Source organism: Taeniopygia guttata, chromosome 4, assembly GCF_048771995.1.
Source record: "Taeniopygia guttata chromosome 4, bTaeGut7.mat, whole genome shotgun sequence".
Lineage (NCBI taxonomy): Eukaryota > Metazoa > Chordata > Aves > Passeriformes > Estrildidae > Taeniopygia > Taeniopygia guttata.
The window spans coordinates 1443573-1465644 of NC_133028.1; the positions used below are offsets into that span (position 1 = coordinate 1443573).

Genomic DNA, 22072 nt, shown 5'->3' on the forward strand with positions numbered 1-22072 from the left:
CGTGCCACGGTGGGATTTAGGGAATTTAGCACCTGGATTCTCCTGACCTGAGGGAACATTTTCCCTCCTCTAAACTCCTAAAACTCCAGGTGGGTCCAACCTTCCCCTTTCCTCATTCCCATTCCCATCCTCAGTCCTTCATTTTTGTCTTCCATGATCTTCCATCGGCCTGGAAAAGACTTCCCAGTGTTCCTTCATCCATGGATTCGTGTCAAAAATCCACCCCAAAACCTCCCTCTGGTGCTGCCCTCCATCCTTTCCCGACTCCCAAAATCCCCCTGTCTCCCTTTCAGCTTCCAAAAATTTGGGCAGGAATTACCTCTGGAGGCAAATCCACTCCAGGCCCGCGGAACTTCCCATTTAATGAGGAACCGTCTCCATTAGGATCGGGAATTGCTTCCAGTTCTTCCCATTCCAGCAGCTGTGGAGCTTCCCAGTGGCCACCACCTGCCCGGTGCAGCTGCTCCGACACCTTCCACCCCTGGATGAGGAGCCAACAGCTGGAAAACATCAGGGATTTACAATCGGGAATAAGAGGAAAACTCCTTCCATAAAAATACTTGGAGGTGATCTGGGCTCTTTCAAGTGGCTGATGTGGAAAATGTCGGGTTTTTAGGGATTTTATTCCGGTTTTTGGGAAGATGGGAGGTTTTGGGAGCAGGGATGGTGGTGGAAAGCGCCAATCGCTGTCCTGCTCTATCCCGTATCCCTGGAAAAAACAGCAGGAAGAGAACGGGGGAATTTTGGCAGGTTGAAATTCCTTATTTTGGGAGTACAGAGGAGAGGAATAGGGAAAACTTGGGAAAGGAGATGTTGCTCCTGGAGTATTCCAAGGGTTGGATCTAGCCTGAGGGATTTTTGGAAGTTGTGGGAGAAACTTCCTTCCTAAAATTCAGACCAAATATTAACAGAGATTCCACTTTTCCAAGGATTTTTCCACAAACCAGAGTTTTTTTCACATGGAATTGGGGCCTTGGGGAGCCTGGGGGATGTTCCAGGTGCTGTTGGTTCTGGGAAATGAGGATTTCTCCAGGAATTTTCTCTTGGAAGTACAACTTCCATAGGTAAAAGGACAAGCTTCCAGCTCGGTTTTCCAGGTGAGGGAAGAGAATTCCTGAACATTCCCAAGACATCCCAGGGCAGAGAGAGAAGTTGAGGTTTTTTGTGTGTCCTTCATCCCTAAAATTTGGGAACAAACAAAATTCCTTGCTCCCCTCTTTTATCTCCAGGATGGCTGAATTTTGGGGACATCCCAAACCTCACATCCACATATTTTGGGGGTGGATTTAGGGATGTATTCCCGAATTTCCCCATCCAGCTTTATGTTAGCACAGGACTGGAAGCTGGAACAGTGGGAAAAGATTTATTTGGAATTAATGATTCCCTGGAATCCAAGCTGCCTGCAGGCATCTGACAACTCCAACTCTGAGGTGTAAAACCAGAGGAAAATTCCGGGAAAAGAGTGGGATGGGGGGGTGGAAATTCCTTTTTTATCCTTTTTTTTTTCCCTGCTGTTCTGTCTACCTGCTTCATTCCTGGGTTTTTCCAGCCTGCTCCAGCTTCTTGCTGTGCAGACGGGATCTGGAGCAACATCCCAAAAAAAAAATCAGGGATGTGACAAAATCAGTGATGCGATGTTGGATTTTTTCATGTCCTTTAATTTGGTTCCTGGTGGGAATGAGGGGGATGGGAGAAAATAAAGGAATTTGGGGAGCTGATAAATCTAACAGAAAATTTATGGGATCTTTGAACCTTCGGCTCCCTTGGAGCAGGATCCAGGATCCTGGAAAAGCAATCAGCGGAATATCAAATCCTAATGAGGCCTGGACTCGATCCCCGTGCTCCAGGCGGAATTTCCAGTGGCTGGCAGGGAATCACAGCCTTTGGAAAACTGGGAAATGTGTGGAGGTAGCGGAGGAAGATGGATGGAGTCCCTGGGGATCTGCTGTTGCTGCTCCAGCCTTTGTGTTCCTGGTTTTTCCTTTAAAAATCCCATCAGGATTCCTCAATATCCTACAGGAAAGGATTTGCTCCAAGGACAAACCTTGGATCTAGAATCTTCCTGCATGGAATTCTCTGACCTGGTCAGGAAGGGGTGTTCAAATGTCCCTGCCTGACTTCAGAGCACAATTCCCATGACCTGTGCTTTTTACCTCAAGTGTTTTTGGAAAAAAAAAATTAGGGAATTTTAGGATGAGAGACTGAGATTCCATGGAATGTTCAGCTGGAGGGAAGACTCATCGGGAACTGGAGCTTCTCCGGAGGGGCAGCTCCAGTTTCTGGGATTGGGGTTGGCTGTGGGAGATGGATGCTGGAATATCCCAAAGGAACCATGAGTTGCTCCTGGAACTTCCCATTGTATCTAAACTTCCAGCCTTGCTCGGAAACGATCCCAAATCCCAAGATCCCACTTTTTCCAACTCCTTGGAGCGTGCTTTGAGTCCTGCAGGAGCTGGATGCTTCCTGGCTGGAGTTTTCCCATCCGAGCGGGATGCCAACCGAGTGGAAATTCCCAGGAGGAGCAGCGGTTTAGGGTTTTCCAGAGCCTTCAGAGCAGGGAATGCTGCTCCTGGATTCCCGTGGGAATGGTCTATGCAGGATCTTTGGATCTTCCTTGTCCCCAGACCCTCTCCAGCTCTCCTGGAGCCCCTGGAATTTGCTGCGCCCTTTGGCAGCCACAACTTCCCATGGGAATGGGAACATCCTGCCTCTGCTCCCGCTGGAATCTGGGACCAATCCCTCCCTCATCCCTAATTTTTTGGGGATGATGTGACCCCACTTCCCATTATCCCAAACCTCCCAGAGCACCTTCCCACATTCCCTGGAGTCATTCCCAGCCCAGGAGCAAAGGAGCTGGGAATGACTCCAATCCAACACAGAACAATTCCCTACGGATTCCGTATTCCACATCCTGCCTGGATCTGTTCCCACCTGATCCCATCCACAGGCAATTCTTGGGGAGTTTCCCTTTGGAATGAGCCTGTGGAATCTGGGCTGCTTTTCCTGCTCCTCCAGGTCACTTCTCCATGTCTTCGGCCAGCATTCCCAATTTCCAGGATGCTCCAAATCCAGTGAAATTCCCAAATTCGGGAAGGGCTCATTGTTCTGAACATTCCCTGCTAAGGAAGAGCAGATCCAGTGAGAGCAGCTGGATCTGAGGAGGGATAAATCAGGTGAGGAATAAAATCTTGGAATTACTGTGGTTGGAAAAGGCCCAAATCCAATCCGTGGGCTGGGAAGAGGAAATATGGGATATTTGGAATAGCTGGGAAAGGGCTCTGGGACAGGGAACAGGAAAAGGACAGGGAAACGAGGAATTGGGACTTTTGGGAAAGCCAAAGGCTGGAGAGAGGAACTCAGGATGATCTTGGGATGAAGGAAACTGGAAAAATCCCTGGAAAAATATTCCTCAAGCGGATCCACACCTGGATAAATATTTGGGAGGGCTCAGAAATTCCTTTATATGGAGCAGGGATTCCAGAGGGTGCAGGAAAAGCTCCGGGATCCCCATCATCCCTTCCCAAGGAAATTCTTCGGGAAACACTTAAATAAATCCATGGAATAGTCCAAAATATTTGAGCCACTGGGAAAATTTATCAGATCCCAGTTTTTTCAAATCCCAAAGGAAAAGAGGGATCTCTTCTCCTTTCTTTTTTTAGATCCTTTTTCCCTTTAATTCCTTGGAGAGAGCCAAGTGGAAATTATGGGATGTCTCCACAATGGAAAGGGAATCCCTGGAAAAGCTCTGAGAGATCCAAGCACTCGGCATTCCACGGGGACCTGTCCCTGGCTATTCCCTGATATTGGATCCATGATCCCACATTCCAAGATCAGCAGGGAATGGGAATTTCTCCTCGGAATCCTCTTGGCTCCAGTTGTCCCATCGGGAGGAATTTTTCCAGGATCTTTCTCTCCCATCAGACTCAGAGACTGTTTCCAGCCCAGCAAAAAAAAAAAACAAAAAACTGGGAATGTCCTTGGAGGAGAAGCTTTGGAGGGAATAGGGAGAGGAAACTTGAAGGGTTAGAGTTGGAGACATTTTCCAGGAATATCAGGATAAAGTTTTTTGGGAGCCTCGGGTGACAGGGACCGGGAAGGGGCTCCGGCTGTTCCAGGTGGGATCTGATCCTGGAAAAACATGGAATGGGAGATTAAGGATTCCACTGATTCTGGCCTCATCTGCAATGGAAGAGCTCCCTCTGGTGCCACCAGGAATTCCCAATTTTCTCATTTTTTCTCTTTTTCCCCTCGCTCTTTTCCAGGAAAATCACCTTTGCTGCTCCAGAGGGAAGGGCAAAGCTCATCCCAATTCTTATCCAGAGTCAGGAACGTCCAGTTCCTCCTTAGAATATCCCAGATATTCATGGACACCCCAAGAGAGGCTGAAATCCCGAATCCCAAAATCCTGAATCCCAGCATCCCAGAGGAATATTCCTTGGGAAAGCAGGGCAGGAATCCCCACCTCAGAGAGTGTTACGGAATTCCGTGCTTGGAATCCATCCAGGGAATTTTATCCATGTCCAGCGAGATGGGAGCCTGAGTCGGGAAATATCCCAGAACCAAACCTGGGATCCCGCTTTTTTTTTCATCCATGCCCTTTTCCAACAGGAGCTGCAGTTTTTCCCTCTGGAAAATGAGGGAAAGCTCTGGAGAGGATTTTTGGGATGGAGAAGTTCCAGAGATGCTTCCAGGGCCACGGCATCATCTCCAAGGGCAACCTGTGGATTGAGGAGATTCCTGAATGAGGAGTTATCCAAGGTTTTTTTGCGATGAAGGGACAAGAGAAATGTCCAGCAAAGGATCATTGAATAAAAGTGTTCTCCAAAAATTCCAGGGGAAACCTGGAGCCTTCTCCAGGGCCTGGAGGGGCTCCAGGAGAGCTGGAGAGGGACTGGGGACAAGGGACAGAGGGACAGGAGCCAGGGAATGGCTCCCAGTGGGAAAGGGGAGATTGGGCTGGGATCTTGGGAAGGAATTCCTGTCTGGGCTGGAATTCCCAGATTTGCTGTGGCTGCCCCTGGATCCCTGGAAAAGCCCAAGGCCAGGTTGGACATTGGGGTTTGGATCCACCTGGGATAGTGGGAGACGTCTCTGGATGGCACCGGATGGGATTTAAGTTCTTTTCTCACCCAAACCACTCTGGAAATCCATGATTTCATGGAAGATTTTTCCCTCCTGCAGTTCACCCACAGAACAACATTCATGGGAATTATCCCATTCCTGTCTCTTTAAATCCCAGTCCCATCCGTAGCCATAATCATGGAATTTTTTCTCATCCAGCACATTTCTCCCTGCCCAGGTTAAACAGGAATTCGGATTTTTCCAAGACCTCTCTGAGCGCTCCATTCCCTGTACCCATCCAGAATTCCAGGTTTTTCCATTTGCTTTTGCAATCAGGAGAAACTTAATTAAGAAATGATAATAATAACAATTTTTAAAAAAGAATAAAAGCTGAAACAAACAAACAACAAAATCCAGTGGGAATTCTCTAATCCTCCTTTGCCAGGTCGGTTTTGGGAGGGAAGAAGGAATTTTCCTGGGATGGAGCCGTTCCCTTCCACATCTGGGACACATCCATCCCAACAGCTCCTCCGCTGGAGCACCTCTGATCTCTGCAGCTTCCCAGGCTCCTTTCCCGGCTATTTTAGGAGGGAATGTTTTGCCCAGTACCCCCATGGAGTTTTTCTGGGAAAGGGAGGGAATAAGCTCGGGTTTTGGATGGGTGGAAAAGCAAAAGGCAGAGCTCGGGATGCATGGAATCATGGAATGGTTTGGATTGCAAGGGACCTTAAAGACCTTAAATTCCAATGGGATGTGCAGGGACAGCTCCCACTGTCCCAGGTGGATCCAACCCCAATGTCCAACCTGGCCTTGGGCACTGCCAGGGATCCAGGGGCAGCCACAGCAAATCTGGGAATTCCCTCCCAGCCAGGAATTCCTTGCCAAGATCCCAGCCCAAGCTCCCCTTTCCCAGTGGGAGCCATTCCCTGGCTCCTGTCCCTCTGTCCCTTGTCCCCAGTCCCTCTCCAGCTCTCCTGGAGCCCCTCCAGGGACTCTGAGCATTCCCTGGAATTTTCCCTTCTCCAGGGGAACATTCCCAGTCTGACTCCAGAATCCTGGAATGGTTTGGGTTGGAAGTGACCTTGAATCCCATCCAATTCCGCCCCATCCATGTTCAGAGACACCTCCCACTATCCCAGGTTTATCCAAGCTTTATCCAGCCTTGTGTTGTTCGTCCAGTGAAAATCCAAGGAAAACTTGGACACCACAGACCCATGGGAATTCCAGCTCCGAGGTGGGCATGAACTCCCCAAAAGGCTGCATCCGTGCCCTGCAGGAAAAATCCCAAATTCCAAAAATCCACACCCACCTGCTGCCAGCAAATCCCAAAGGAGCCACTCCAGAGCTGGAATCGCTGGTGGAGTTCAGGACAACATTCCTGGGTAACTCCGAGGTTAGGGGTTTGCTTACTTACTCTTAGCTCCATCCCAGAAAAACATTTCCTGGAATTTGGAGGGAATTCTGCTCAGCTGTCCCCGTGGTCTGTCGGAAAACAGCGATTCCTGGGTTTCTTAAAGCCAGAAAGGAAATCCATGGAGCAAAAGTGAGGAATTCCAGCTTTGTTCCTTGCCCCCAGTCCCACTTCCCCAGGTGAGGGAAAGGTTAAACTTCCTCTTTGTGGCTGGAAAATCCCTGGATGTTGTTGGAATTTGAATTCCAGGACTTTGACACCAAGATGGGCCATTCCAAGCAGGAATTTTGCAGGTGTGAGGGAACAGCTCATGGAATTTCCATGCAGGCCAGCAGGAGGTTAGGCCTGGCTTTAAGCTGCGTTTAGATCCTGTCCCAGCCCAGCCGGAACAGGTGGGAAAGGTGGGAATATAAAAGGAATGCGCTCCACTCAGAATTCCAGGAGGGAATAAAGCTCCTTCCATTTTTCCAGAGGCAGGAGCAGTTAATCATTAGGACAGCAGGGATTGGGATTGGATCCCGGGCAGGATCCAACTGGAAACAACTGGACAAGGCCTGCAGGGACAAGACCCAGGGAATGGCTCCCGCTGGGAAAGGGGAGATTGGGCTGGGATCTTGGCAAGGAATTCCTGGCTGGGCTGGAATTCCCAGATTTGCTGTGGCTGCCCCTGGATCCCTGGCAGTGCCCAAGGCCAGGTTGGACACTGGGGTTGGATCCACCTGGGATAGTCGAAGTTGTCCCTGCCTGGAACTGGCTGAACTTTAAATCCATCCATCCCATCCCAAATTTTCCTGTGATTCTGTGAAAACAGGGATATTTTTGCACCCCCATAGCTGCCCCCGGTGCTGCCTTGCACAGCTGCTTCGAGAGGAAAATTCCGGATCTGTTTCGTGCCGGAGGCAGCGGAGAAGCCGCAATTCCCTCCTTCCCCTGCCTCACCTGGCTGAGCCTCCCAAGGGCCTGGAGAGCCTCCTGGAAAAAACCACTTGGGAATTAATTCCGTGCGCTAACGAGCTGACCTTTATTCCGCAACAATTCCCGAGCTAATTGCGCTCATTCCCTCTTCCCGAGGCATTGACAACCACGTCAAAGGAGCCGCTTTTCCTACGGATCAAGAGGGAAAATGGGAAGAAACCTCCAATCAAGGACTTTTCATCCATTCTCGGGGCAGGATGTCTCCGCTCCGTGGGTGTTTTTCAAGGGCTCTTCCATGCCCTGGATGGATTTGAATCCCATTTTCATGGGAAAAAAAAGCAAGTCCCGGAAAATTTCAACAGGCTTCGAGCACCTGTGAGTCCCTGAGAGCGTTTTTGTGCTCCGTGGATTTATTTCCAGCCAACAGAATGGGGGCGGCTCGATGAAATCCTCTCCGAGTGTTTCTTGCTCCAAAGTTTTCCCTTCCCGCTTCCCAGGGATGGATCTGGATTTTTGGGATAGGATGATGCTGAGAATGGGGAGCTTTTCCCTGCCCATCCCGGGGTGGGGTGGGATGGGATGGGATGGGATGGGATGGGATGGGATGGGATGGGATGGGATGGGATGGGATGGGATGGGATGGGATGGGATGGGATGGGATGGGATGGGATGGGATGGGATGGGATGGGATGGGATGGGATGGACAGGTCCTGCTCCAGGGTGTGCACAGAGCTCCAGCTCAGTGTGGGAATTCTGGGATTCCCTGGATGTGCTGCTTCCTTTTGGGAGCTCAGCTCCTGGGGGAGAATTTTTCATATCCCTCATAAAACCACGGAATATTTTGGGTTGGGAAGGGGCTTTAAATCCCATTCCATTCCACTTTTTCCATGGGCAGGGTCATCTCCCACTATTCCAGGTTACTCCAAACCCCATCCAACCCGGCCTTGGACATTTCCAAGGATGAGACATCCAAAATTTCTCTGGGAATTATTCGCCATGTATCCCCAAAAAACATTTTTTCCCCAAAAACCCCTTTTTTTTTAACCCCCTCATTCCAAACCCAAACCTTACCCAAGAAAACAGGGATCCAAAATATTCCGACATCTCCATCCCTTCCACGTGGCCACGGGATATGAGACAAACAGAAGCCAGACTGGGAATAACCAGGAAAACAAGGGAGGAATGCGGATTTTAGGGAAAACAAATGTTATTTGTTTACCTTCCCCGCCAATAAAATTCCCAACATGGAAATAATGAAGGGAGCTGGGAAATGAAATCGCTCGGAATCACCGAGCTCGTAAAAAATTATGAGCCCAGAAACAGAAGGATTGGAGGGGGGAAAAAAAGGTGGAAAAGCCAGAGGAATTCTTGTCTTCAGCCGGACTTTTTATTTGGGTTTAATGGGGGTCGTGTCAGGGCATGGAAATCCCATAAAGCAGAGCAGAGACGGGAAAACTCTTCCTGAGGAAGAAGTGGAGCAGGACTGGGGGCAAAAAACCAGGAAAAGGTTGTTGGGAAAGCTGAGGTTTTAGCCAAAAAAAAAAAAAAAAAAAAAAAATGGAATTCCAGAGAGGAGCAGGGATTAAAAGAAAAAGGTCCTGGATTTCTAAATCCTAAATCTAGCAGGAACAAATGGAGCCTGACTATGGCTAAAAATAACTTTTTGTTCCACATGGATTTTGTCCCACAGATTCCGAGTTTTCCTGAAGATTACAAGAAATCCTGTCTGTCATTTCCAGTGATTTTGGGACAAAATCTTTATTTTCTGGTGGAATTTGCATACTTGGAAGTGAAGGAATGAGGATTGGGTGCTGCTGGGTATTCCCTTCTCAGGCCCTAAAATGGGATATGGATCCATAACTCCTGGAGGGAAAGCTGGAATGTTGGAAGAGGTGGAAAATCCTTTGAATTCCAGCATTTCCACCTAATTTTTTGTTGGAATTTTTTGGGAGGGCTTTTTGGTTGGGATTTTTCTCTTGTGCAGGAATGCGCAGATCCCAAATCCATCCCAAGCTCCATCAGCACTTCCAAAAACTCTTCTCCAGAGCCGAGCTTTTCCCAAGGCTCCTCATGGATATTTTAGGAGCAAAGATCAGGATTTAGAGTGGCTGCCCATGGATGGCTCCAGGATTTTTTTTAGGAGTGGGATGATCAGAGGGACAGAGCAGCTCTGCTGGGGGAAAGGCTGGGAGAGCTGGGAATGTACCCTGGAGAAGGAACAAATCCAGGGAAATCTTGGAACATTTTCCAGAACCCGAAGGGGCTCCAGGAGAGCTGGAGAGGGACTGGGGACAAGGGACAGAGGGACAGGAGCCAGGGAATGGCTCCCACTGGGAAAGGGGAGATGGGGCTGGGATCTTGGCAAGGAATTCCTGGCTGGGCTGGAATTCCCAGATTTGCTGTGGCTGCCCCTGGATCCCTGGAGTGCCCAAGGCCAGGTTGGATTTTCCTGGGATAGTCGGAGCTATTCCTGGATGGAACCGGCTCAGATTTTACATCCATCCCATCCCAACTCATTCCATGATCCCGTTTTTTTTTTTCTCCTGGGATGGAAGAACCTCTCCAGAGGAACGAACGTCACCAGGGAGCTGCTCCTGCTCCCAAAATCTGGATGCTCCGGATCTGATGAGCTCCAGGTGACTCTTCCCAACCCTATTGGGATGAATCCCTCTCCAGGGGCTGGAGAAGGATTCACAGAATTAATTCCCAGCAAGAATCTGACCAGTGGATATGGAAAACCTGTGAAACCACCTGGGATTTGGTGCTTTTTTGGGACAAACTTCCCAAAAATCCTTCCCAATATCCCACCCAACTCTGTCTTCCAGCAGTGGGAAGCCATTCCCAATTTTCCTGTCTCTCACTGGTTACAATCCCATAAATCAGCTCTTTTCCCATAAATCTGCACATTCCACCTGAATCCGGACACAAAGATCCTTTCCCGCCTTCCCAAAATTTGCTTTTGTGTGCCCCTTTCCCAGTTTTTACACCAAGGGAGCCCCCTGGAATTCCAGGGGATTTACACGGACAAATTTCTGACGTAGTTAAACAAATCCCATCCCGGATTTTTCACTGGAGCACAGGGTTCCATCAGCAGGCCCTGCACTGCCATTTTTCCGAGGTAAAATCCTGGATTTCATCTCATTCCCAGAATTCAACCTCACTTTAAATGACCTCCAGCAAAAAATCAGGAATGGGAAAGTTGGATTTTCAATCCCTTTGGGAATAACCCAGCTCAGGGTTATCTCCTGCTGGAATTTCTCCCCTTCCCTGCTCCAAGGAGCACAGAATTCCCTCCTTTCCCTCCCTCTGGAAGAGCATCTCAGTCTCCTTTTCCACCCCTTCTATTTTTAAGCCTCCCGAGGCTAAGGAATAAAATCCCAGCTGGAAAACCGGGAGAGAAGGAGCCAAGCAGACTTTGGGCTCCAATTTAGGCAGGAAAAACCCCTTGGAAATTGATTCCAGACCTGGAGCGACCGGGATGAGGGAACAGCTGCCACCACCCTGGCTCTGAGTGCATCCAGATGTGCCACCACTCCCCCTTCCCTCACACTTCCCACCCTCCCTGTGTTCCCAGAGCCAGAAAAAAACTGGGAATAGCCGTGCTGACAGGATGGATGGGTTGCTGCTGCTTCCTGGCCTCTGGAGAAGTGATATTTTTGGGAGTCGGGAATGTCCTGACGGCTCGGGGTTGTGATGTCACCATCAGCTGATGGATCCAGGCTTCCAGGAGTTCAGGAGGCCAGGTTGGAAAAGGTTTAGAGTAAATCTGGGATAGTGGAAGGTGTCCCATGGAATGGGATGGGATTTAAGGTCCCTTCCCACCCTAGCCAGTCTGGGATTTTAGGATTCTTTGGTTTTCCAAAATTTCCCTGTGGATGGTGCTGAATGATCCCCGAGAAACCACTTTGGATCTCATCACCCTGTTCCCTCTGGGAGGACCTGAAGCCCCTTCCAGGAATGGAATTCTGCACCTGGGAGAGATCTGACTTGGAATTCTGGAATGGTTTTGATGGGACAGGACCTTAAATCCCAGAGATCCCACCATATCCATTGGCAGGGACAGCTCCCACTAACCCAGGTGGATCCAACCTGGCCTTGGACACCGCCAGGGATCCAGGGGCAGCCACAGCAAATCTGGGAATTCCAGCCCAGCCAGGAATTCCTTGCCAAGATCCCAGCCCAAGCTCCCCTTTCCCACTGGGAGCCATTCCCAGGGTCCTGTGTAAATGGGATGGTGGGATAAGGAGAGGAAGGTGCTCCAGAGGGGCCTGAATTTAACACCTTCCCAATGTCCACGGCTCAGCAGTGGGAGAACAATTCCCTGGAGAAGGAGCAATAAAAGGTTACGAGCTCAGCCTTTCCACCTGGCTGGGAGAGATCCTTTGATGGAAATCCATGGATTTCCCATAAACCGTTATTGGAAAAGCGGCTGCCGGCGTTTGCTCCGGCTCTGTGGGGTGCGGAAAAGCGGAGCTGTCCCAATTTCTGGCTGCTGGTGGGATCCTTGGAGCAGAGAAATGCTGGATTTGATCCAGCAGAGAACCACCTGACCCAAGGGATTGGTTTGGGAATGTGTTGGGAGCTGCTCCAAATCCCATCCAGCCTGGCCTTGGGCACTGCCAGGATCCAGGGGCAGCCACAGCAAATCTGGGAATTCCAGCCCAGCCAGGAATTCCTTGCCAAGATCCCAGCCCAAGCTCCCCTTTCCCAGTGGGAGCCATTCCCTGGCTCCTGTCCCTCTGTCCCTTGTCCCCAGTCCCTCTCCAGCTCTCCTGGAGCCCCTCCAGGGACTCTGAGCATTCCCTGGAATTTTCCCTTCTCCAGGGGAACATTCCCAGCTCTCCCAGCCTGGCTCCATGGCAGAGGGGCTCCAGAATCCTGGAATGGTTTGGGGGAATGGTTTGGGTGGGAAGGGACTTTAAATCCCACCCCATCCATGGGCAGGGACACCTCCCACTATCCCAGGTTTATCCAATCCATGTCCAACCTGGCCTTGGACACTGCCAGGGATGAGAATTCCCCAGCTTCTCTGGGAATTCCATCCCAACCCCACTGTCACCTCACAGAGAGGAATTCCTTCCTAAATGAAGAACTTGGAACCATTTTTGTTCATTCCATCCTGTTTCTCCCAGTTTTTAAGTCTCTCCCGAGGCACCTTTGGAAGAAGGATTCCCATCCCTCTTCCCAGGCAATCCATTCCAGGGAAATTAAGAGCCACATTTCCCTGTACAAATTCTGGATATTCCAATCCCAGAATTTTGGATTCTCCATTACCTCTGGGTGCTGAGGATGCCGATATTTCTAAAAGGGTTTTTCCACGCCTGGGATGTCAGAGCAGGGAATCCATGTTTGATATTCCGATGGTTTTTTCCATCCCACATCCCATTATCCATTTTTATTCCTTTTTCAGCATCCAGTGCTCAGCTCCCTGGATATAAAAATAAACAGCTGGAATCCAAGCCCATTCCCGAAAAGTGGCATTTAATGGACTCCAGAGCTCCAGCTGCTCATCGGCACTTTAATGGGAAGCAGAACTCTTGGAATTAGCCAGCCTGGAATGTCTCATCCACCCACTGGCACACCAGGAGTGGAATTCCCACTCCAGACCCTCTCCAGCCTTGGCTTTTCCTTGGCACAGGGAGGACTTGGACACGAAGGTTTGGAATTTTTCCATGGAGCCCAGAAGTTGTCCAAGGGGAATTTTCCTAATGGTGAAGAGAGGATGGAAAATTTTCCTCACCAGCGGAGCTCTGAGCCATCGGAATCTGGGATTTGGTTCTCCGTGAACTTCCTGCTCCGCATCCCTGGAAGTGCCCAAGGCCAGGTTGGAATGGGCTTGGAGCATCCTGGGATGGTGGGAAGTGTTCCTGCTCATGGAATGGGATGAGCTTTAAGGTCCTTTCCCTGAACCATTCCATGATTCCATGATCCTGTGGCTTGGGAAGATGGAGGATCATGGAAAAATTCCAACCTCGAGGGAAGGTCAAGGCTCAACCCCACCTCAGCTGCCTTTCCCACTGGAATAAAATCCGGGATGCATCCACAGCCTTTTCCTCTCTATTTGATCTCAATTTTTGGTTTTCCTGCTTAGCTGGGATTTATTCCCAGCTCTTTTCTGGTTCTGGATATGTTAAATGAGCCTGGGAATTCCAATCTCATCCCACATGAATGAGAGTCTCCCTTCTCCCAGATATCCCAGCTCTCTTCCTTGTCTTTTTTTCCGGCTTTTTTCCATGTCCAACTCCCTCCCATCCAGTTCTATGGGAAGGCTGGAATTTCCCAAAATTAAATATTCAGGACAAATCCCTGATTTGTGCTAATTCCTGGCTGGGATGGAGGTGGGAGAGGTAAGAAAGAGAGAATGATTCTCTCCAAGGTAATTTTTCAGGATCGAGTTGAGACTTTAAAAATTAGTTAAAAAATCATTAATTTGATAAAATAAATCAATTAATCATAAATTAATTAATAATTAATCAATTGATTAAAGTCTTAACATCTCTGGGATTTCCGGACCTCAGACCCGGAGGGACATGATCCCAGATATCTCCATTGCCCACAAAATTTGGAATTTCCAGTATTGCTTAAAAAAACTGTGCTGAAATCGAAGGAAATTTCCATTATCCTATGGGAATAGGAATATTTTTAGGGTTTTATCCTTGCAAAGGAAATAATGGAATTCCCAATCCCTGATTATTCGGACAACTGGAAAATAGAAATAAAATCCAACCTGTATTTGAGTTATTGTCCTGGTTTTTTTCCCTCAGATTGCATAATTCCTAAAAAAAACCCAGGAATTATTTGGAGGCACCTGACTCCGATTTCTCCCACTCCCTGGGGTGAAAAGAGGGATGAGCTCTTCCCGGCATTCCAGCACAGAGAACTCCAAACCTCTCCAATGACCTCCCTTTCCCTCTTTGGAGTTGCTGGGAAGCTCCAAGGCCATTCCCACCCTTTGGATGTGACTCATCCCGATTGTTCCCTGTTTTCCATAGAGGGAGACAATGAATCCAGGCTTTGTTTTCCAGCCACAGATTTGCCAGCAGATGATTCTTCCCACTGTTTTCATGCCCCAATTTCCAACCTGGCCTTGGGCACTGCCAGGGATCCAGGGGCAGCCACAGCAAATCTGGGAATTCCAGCCCAGCCAGGAATTCCTTGCCAAGATCCCAGCCCAATCTCCCCTTTCCCAGTGGGAGTCATTCCCTGGCTCCTGTCCCTCTGTCCCTTGTCCCCAGTCCCTCTCCAACTCTCCTGGAGCACTTTCAGGGACTCTGAGGTTTCCCTGCATCCGTCCCTTCTCCTCAATTCCAGTTTTCCTATTCCCACTCCCAAGAGGAGCCACAATTCCATCCCACAATCAAAACACCGGGAACAGGAATATTTCAGAGCATTTCTTTGGGATTCACAGTGCTTTGGGCATTATTGCAGATAAGGCAGGCACGCACGGGTGATCCAGAACAAATTCCATCCAATTCCCTGGATAACCAGAAGCCACAGGGAATTCTTTCTACAGCTCCCACCTGGATTTGGAGAAGACACAACCAGGCCTGGAGCTGGATGTGGCTGTTCAGGGGTAAAAAAAATGGGATGGAGTTTGTTTTTCCAGATGCTCCAACCTGAATTTACCCACCGGGTCCTCTTGGCATGAAAACCGGACTGGGAGCACGGATTTCCTTCTGGAAATCCCCGTCTTTATGGATTTATGGATCCTTCTCTCCCATGGCTGCTGACCCAGGTTTGCCAGGGGAATGCTGGGGATAAATTAGGATTTCCCACTGGAAGTGTCTCTGGAGCGAATCCCAAACTTTTAAGCCCATCCCATTCCAGGCATTCCATAATCTCAGGCAGCTCCAATCCTTATCCAAGCCAGCCTTGGACATTCCAAAGGAAACCCGTGGATGGATTTTGATTCCTTGTCTTTCTGGGATAGACAGCGGTGTTCCTGACAGGATGGGGGGTGAGCATCCCACATTTGGAATTCCAGCATGGATCACACATCCATTTGGGTCTCTTGGCTCCAGGATTTTGGGTTGGGATCACGGGGAATTACACCAGGATGGGAAATCCCAGAATCCCTACAAATCCAAGAGATATTGGACCTGAATTCCAGGAGAGCGCTCAGGGAATTCCAGATTCTCTCTGGCACAGCTGGATCCTGGTGGGAAAGGAGCAGGACCAACATTCCCATAAAACCCAAATTCCCAATCCCAGCAAGGGCCAAACAGAAGCAACTTTTGTCCTTGGCTCCTCAGATCCTTTGGGATAATAAAACCTCTGGAAAACTGGAGCGAATCCTGGTGGTTTGATGGTGGCTATAAACAGGGATGGGGGTGGAAATGGAGTTGGGAGGCTTTGAGGGAGAAACTGAAGGAAAACAAAGCATTTAACGATGGAAAATAAAACCTCCACCCTGGGATGTGCAAATCCAGAGCCGATTCCTCCGCTCCAACTTTTGGGAAGGGGCCATGGATCAGCCAAAGCTCAGCAGCAGGGATGGGGTTATAAATCCCTATAAATCCCTATAAATCCCTATAAATCCCAAAGCTGTGTGTTTTCTGTGTGGAAAACACGGAGAAGGAGATTCCCTGTGCATTCCGGGAGATGTTTCAAAGAGAATCCCGGGATTTAATCCCCCATGGATTGTATCCCCATCCAACAAAGCAGTTGGGCTGTTTTCCCAATTTTTTATGCCCTGGCTTAAAATCCCAGCCAGAACAGGACAGGAGCTGCTATCAGCGGTTTTTCCCAGGAAACTGATCCCTCGGGATCACTTTTCCTGGCTTCTCGCTCGTTTGGAGCAGCCACAGCTCCAAGGAAAACATGGAATCAAGGATAACTCTCATCCTGCTGAAGGGAGGATGGGAAGATCCCAAATCATCAAAGGCGTCGGAGCAGCCGGATATTAATGGGATTTTTCTGAGGGGAGAATGGGAGAAGATTCCTCGCGGGATGAGAATCTGAGGATTAACACTCTCCCAGCACTGGAAAATCCCGGGAATCCTGGAATTACGGAACCATCTGGGGTGAGAAAGATCTCTGAGCTCAAGTCCAACCCTACCAAGGTCACAAATCCCCAAGTGCCACATCCCACGGGATCATCCTGCTCCAGGGACAGAAGGAGGGAACAGCAAAAACGGGAATGTGCCAGCATTCCCATCGGATCTGTGGGGGCCTGAGCAGATTGTGGATCATGGATTTGTTTAGGAAACAAATCCCACCCTGGGATAGATTCTTTGCTCCATTAGTGCCTGGCATAGGTGAGTATGGGATGGGATGTTTTCCATAAGAATCTTTGGGAATACAAGGGAAAACGGCTGATTTTGAAGGAATATCAGTGAGGCTCAGCCTGGAGAAAAGGAGGATCAGGAGGGACCTTCTGTCTCTGCACAACCCCCTGAAGATTTGGAGCCAGGTAGGAGTTGGGATCTGATCCCAGGGAACAACAGGAAAAGAGGGAACAGCCTCAGGTTGTCCCAGGAGAGGCTCCAGTTGGACACCAGTAGGAATTTCCTTGTGGAAAATGTGGTCAGGCCTTGGAAGTGACCAGGGAGCTTTGGAATCCCCATCCCTGGAGGTTTCCAAGGAATTCCCAGTTGTGGCACTCAGCAAGGATCAGGCACAGCTTGGACTGGATGATCCCAAAGTTCCTTTCCCACCTCAGGGATTCTGGGATTCTGCAAATACTGACACTAAAAAGACAAAGAATTCCCACAAAAGTGGCTGGGAGACAGCGGGAGAAGAAGAAATCAAAGCCCAGCTGCTCCCGGGATTCCTCTCCCAGTTGGAATGGGAGACCTGTGGGATTGTGGAGCAGCTCCAAGGGAAAACCAGCTCCAGAATTCCATGGGGGAATGCAAAGGCCTCAAAACCCAAGAGAAACTGGGATTTTGTGGAGCACCAACTCCAAATCCCAGGTTTTGCACCACAGTCTTTCCCATTCCCATGATTTCAGCTTTAGGAAGGCGATGTGTCACCCCAGGGATTCTGGTTTTCCAACACATTTTCCATAGGTTTACAATACATAAATGGGATAATACAGGGAAAAGGGAAATGAGGCTGGATCAGAGAGCAAAAAGTGCTTGGAATCTGTGGGATTTGCACAGGCTGGCAAATCCTAAATGCTGCCCTGAGGATCCTCTGCACATTCCCAATTTATGCGTGGAAAGGTCCTTTTCCTGCTCCCTCCTCAGATTTTTACTGGAATTTGGGATTTACCAACCAGAGTAGCAGGAAAACCCAAACAAAACACAGAAGGCTGGAAAACCAGGAATATTTTGGTGCAGGCTTTGGTTAGGTGATGATTCCCACGTGGAATTCCAAAGGGAAGCGGAGTCTTTGACAACAGCTGGAGGCCTGGATGAGGTTGTTCCTTCTCCACTTCCAATATTCCTTCCCAAAATTCCCAGGCAGGCACAGGAGCAGCTTCAGTTGAATGGTTTCACCAATTTCATAGCAGCGTAGTTCTGGAAGGATGGAAAAACATGGGAATCACTGGAAAAACGAGGGAACTGTTGGAAAAATAAGGGAATCATTGGGAAAATGAGGGAATCACTAGAAAAAGTAAGAGAATCATTGAAAGAATAAGCAAATTATTGGAAAAATGAGGGAGTTGCTGGAAAAATGAGGGAATCACTGGAAGAATAAGGGAGTGATTGGGAGAATGAGGGAATCATTGGAAAAATAAGGGAATCATTGGAAGAATTTGACAAGCACCGAGAGTCATTCCTGGATTTTGGTTGCTCTTCCCAAAATTTTTTAAGAGAAATTCCCACCCCTTCAAACCTTTGGAATAAATTTGGCCCCTCCCTCCAGCACCAGTGTCCGACTGGTGGGATGCATTCCAAGTTTTCCTTGATTTCCTGGAGCTTCCTCCTGTCCTCTGGATCCCGCTGCTCCTTCCCATCCTCTGGGATTCCCAAAGATCTCATGGATTCACCACCCAACTCCTGGCCGTGTATTCCACAGGCACATCACCTGTTCTGCCCCTTTGGAAAGGAGTCCTGGAGCATTCCCAAAGCTGTGCCAGGATTTTTCTGGAATGCAGAGCTTTCCAGCAGGGAGAGGCTCCTCCAGCCCTGCCCCATCCACATTTATTCCAAGGACAAATCCAGATGGCAACTCCAGATGGAATTTTGCCAAAGGCAACCAAGGCAGGCAAAGCTATCCCAGAATTTTTTTCCCTCTGCATCCTGAAAAACTTTGGGATCTGTCCCAGTGCCAGCACTTTGTGTCACTGAGGACAGCCCAGGAATGACCTGCCCATGTTTTTTTGGGATCTCCACCATTCCTGATACCATGGAATTGTTGAGGTTGGAAAAGAGCCCCAACCCTTGTTCATCATTATCCATGTCCTCAAATGCGACATCTGGATGTTTCTGGAATAATTCCATGGATGGAAACTCCGCCACTGCTCCAGAGCTGGAAATCCCTTTCCATGAGGGATTTTCCTCAACATCCAACCTAAAATTCCTTTGGAACAACCTGAAGCCTGTCCCTCTTGTCCTGTTGCTTCCTGGGAGCAGATCCCAAATCCCACCTGGCTCCGAACTTTCAGAGAATTGTGGAGAGCCAGAAGGTCACCCCGATCCTGCTTTTCTCCAGGATGAGCCCCTTTCCCTCAGCTTTTCCTGGTGTTCCATCCCCTTCCCAACTCCATTCCCATCCCTGGACATGCTCCAACCCCTCCATATTTTCCCATGAGGATCCCAAACCCAAAAAAGTCCCTTTTGAACCCGTTGTGTTCCTCAGCACAGAATTTTCCATCCCCCTGAACCCACCACCCTCAGATCTCAGCCAATCCCTGTCCTCTCCCAACCGCTCCGTACCGGGAAGGCGTAGACGAAGATTCCCAGGAAAAGAAGCAGGATGAAGAGGAGGATGGCCAGGATCAGCACCCACTTGTAGCGGCGCCACAGGATGAACTTCAGGGTCTTGTACGGGGACGTGAACCATAGGAAGGAGGTCTCGGGACGCCTGGAGCCAAGGGAAGGGGAGGTCACTTTGGAATTTCATCTTCCTGGATCCCCAATCTCACCAGCCTTGGTGGTCCCAGACCAGCCTTGAAATCCCACTGGATATGTGATCCAGGCCAGCTTCCCAATCCCACTGGAATGTGTCAGCTCCTCATCCCTCTGAGGATGTCCCATCAATGTCCACCTTGGTAGTCCAGACCAGTCTCCCAAATCCTGCTGGATTGGAGATCCAGACCAGACTCCCAGTCCCAATGGATTCATGGTCCAGAGCAGTTTCCCAGTCCCACTGCTCTCAGGTCTTCCATCTTTCTGGATACATCCCATAAATGTTCTCCTTGTTGGTGCAGACCCATCTCCCAAATCTCATTGAACTGGTGGTCCAGACCAGCCTCCCAATCCCACTGGATTCATGGTCCAGACCAGCTTCCCAATCCCACTGGATTTAGGGTCCAGAGAAGCCTCCCAATCCTACTGGATTCATGGTCCAGACCAGCTTCCCAATCCCACTGGATTTAGGGTCCAGACCAGCCTCCCAATCCCACTGGATTCATGGTCCAGACCAGCTTCCCAATCCCACTGGATTTAGGGTCCAGAGAAGCCTCCCAATCCTACTGGATTGATGGTCCAGACCAGCCTCCCAATCCCACTGGACTGGTAATCCAGGCCAGTTTCCCAATCCCACGGGAATATGTCAGCTTTCCATCCCTCTGGGTATGTCCCATCAGCATCCTCCTTGACGATCCAGACCAGTCTCCCAGTCCCACTGGACTGGTGGTCCAGATCAGTCCCCCAAATCTAGATTGGTGATCCAGACCAGACTCCAAATCCCACTGGATTCATGCTCTGGACTAACCTCCCAGTCCCTCTGGACTGGCTCAGCTCTTCCATCTTCCTGGATACATCCCAGCAGTGTCCCCCTTGGTGGACCAGAATGACCTCCCAATCCTCCTGGATTCATGGTCCAGACCAGTTTCCAAATCCCACTGGATTCATGGTCCAGACCAGCATCCCAATCCCACTGGATTCATGGTCCAGACCAACTTCCCAATTCCACAGAACTGGTCCTCCAGACCTCCCTCCCAGTCTCCACCAGTTCAGAGTGGCTCCTAGGCAGCTTCAAACCCAGTTCAGCCCAGTTCCCTCCAGCTGGAAACCCAGAATTCCCATTTGGTCCTCGAGAATTCCATGCCCTGGTGGTTGTTTTTCCGTTCAGGATGTTCTTACTTGGGATCCTCCAGCCTGGGGTTCATGTTTGGCTCATCCCGTCCCATCCCAGCCGGACGCTCCTCGTGCTCCTGTTCTGCCACGATTTCCAAAGTCATCTCCAGTTTGCCCTGGATGGGTTAAACAAAAACTTATTTATTATCCCAAAAAAACAGAGGGAAAGGTGAGGAATGAATGTGGGATGGAAAATAGGGATTAGGGGAAGAAAATATGTTTTGAGCAGAACAAAACCACTCCCAACAATGATCACAAGGATCCCAGAAATCCTTCACCCATCACTGGAGATATTCCAGGAAATTCTGGATCCCACTGACACCCAAATTTGGGCAACCACAGAATCCCAGGATCGCTGAGGCTGGAAAAACCTCTGGGATGAAGTCCAGGCTGTGACTGATCATCACTGAGTGTCACATCCAGTCTTTCCCAATTCCCTGATTCCCGATTTCCCTGGAACCAGCTCAAGGATTTTTTTGGTTGAATGACCCAATTCCCTGCCTGGATTCCCTCAATCCACCAAAACCTGGAACAAGGGCCCAGACACGTTTAAATCCATCTTTGGGAACAGCTGGAATTTTTTCCTGGTGTTTAGGACACGAGATTGTTGGGAATAGTCATGATACAGAATCAAATTTTGTAGTGCACTCCAAAAACCAGGGTGAAAATCCCACAAAACTGATCATTCCTCTGCACGGTGCCGGAAAACTTCCAGCCAACCATAACTGGTCTGGCTGGAACCACAAAATCTCCAGATGGAAGTGGAATTTCTTGCCCTGGCTTGAATTGAAAGAAGATTTTAGGGAATTCTGGAACAGCTTGGATTGGGAAAGAATTTAAAGTCTTGGACGCTTCCAGGGATGGGACCTGGAGTGAAAGATCCAAGGGAAAACATGGAGAGGTCACTTTACCGCCAGGATCTTCTGCTGGTTCTGCTCGGCCACGCAGGGCCACCAGCCCTTGACGGTTTTCTGCTCAAAGAGGGACACGGAGCGGCTGGAGGACAGGGAATCATCCACAAGGTCCAAGGAACACTTTTCTGCCGTCTTGGCAGGCTTGGGCATCCTGTTGAGATCCATCTGGATGGATCCTGCAGGGAAGAACATTCCAGGTGAGACATCTCAACGGGAAAATCCTTAAAACATGGAATGCTCCCTGATCCCATGGAGTTTGGGCAGCCCCATCCAACCAAATCTAAAGTCCCGCCTTCCACTGTCCCAGGTGGCTCCAAGCCAAATCCAACCTGGCTTTGGACACTTCCAGGGATGGGGCACCCACAGCTTGTCCAGACAACCTGTGCCAGTCATGTTTTCCCTTTTTTGGAATGGATCCCAAAATTCCCAACTTACCCAAATAGTCGTCAAAGGAGAACTTGTCATTGTCCCAGATCTGGAGGATCAGCTGGGGTGGGATCTTGTTTTCTGTCTTGTCCAAGCTCCAGAAGTGTTCCTAAAATCCCACCGGGAAAGAAACCACGGGAAAATTAAAGATTCAT

General features: G+C 49.4%; 1 protein-coding gene and 1 long non-coding RNA gene across 11 annotated transcripts in view; both read right to left on the minus strand.

The window, feature by feature from the left end:
• Positions 1-7469: 7469 nt before the first annotated feature.
• Positions 7470-9773, minus strand: LOC140683853 (uncharacterized). Its single transcript, XR_012055415.1, has 2 exons — positions 8459-9773; positions 7470-7892 (listed from the first exon to the last, which is right to left on the minus strand). It is a non-coding gene; the product is annotated as an uncharacterized lncRNA (long non-coding RNA).
• Positions 9774-17641: 7868 nt separating this feature from the next.
• DYSF (dysferlin) overlaps positions 17642-22072 on the minus strand; it is a 71800-nt gene continuing 67369 nt past the window's right edge. For 6 of the 10 annotated variants that reach the window (XM_072927828.1, XM_072927824.1, XM_072927827.1 and 3 more), the window contains 5 exons: positions 21927-22026; positions 21489-21667; positions 20584-20693; positions 19213-19360; positions 17642-17850 (listed from right to left, as the gene is read on the minus strand). In XM_072927828.1, the coding sequence (XP_072783929.1) occupies positions 17812-17850; positions 19213-19360; positions 20584-20693; positions 21489-21667; positions 21927-22026 (576 nt within the window). In that variant the 3' untranslated portion in view covers positions 17642-17811. The remainder of the gene's footprint in view (positions 17851-19212; positions 19361-20583; positions 20694-21488; positions 21668-21926; positions 22027-22072) is intronic. The other 4 variants (XM_072927832.1, XM_072927830.1, XM_072927831.1 and 1 more) reach the window with 1 other exon arrangement.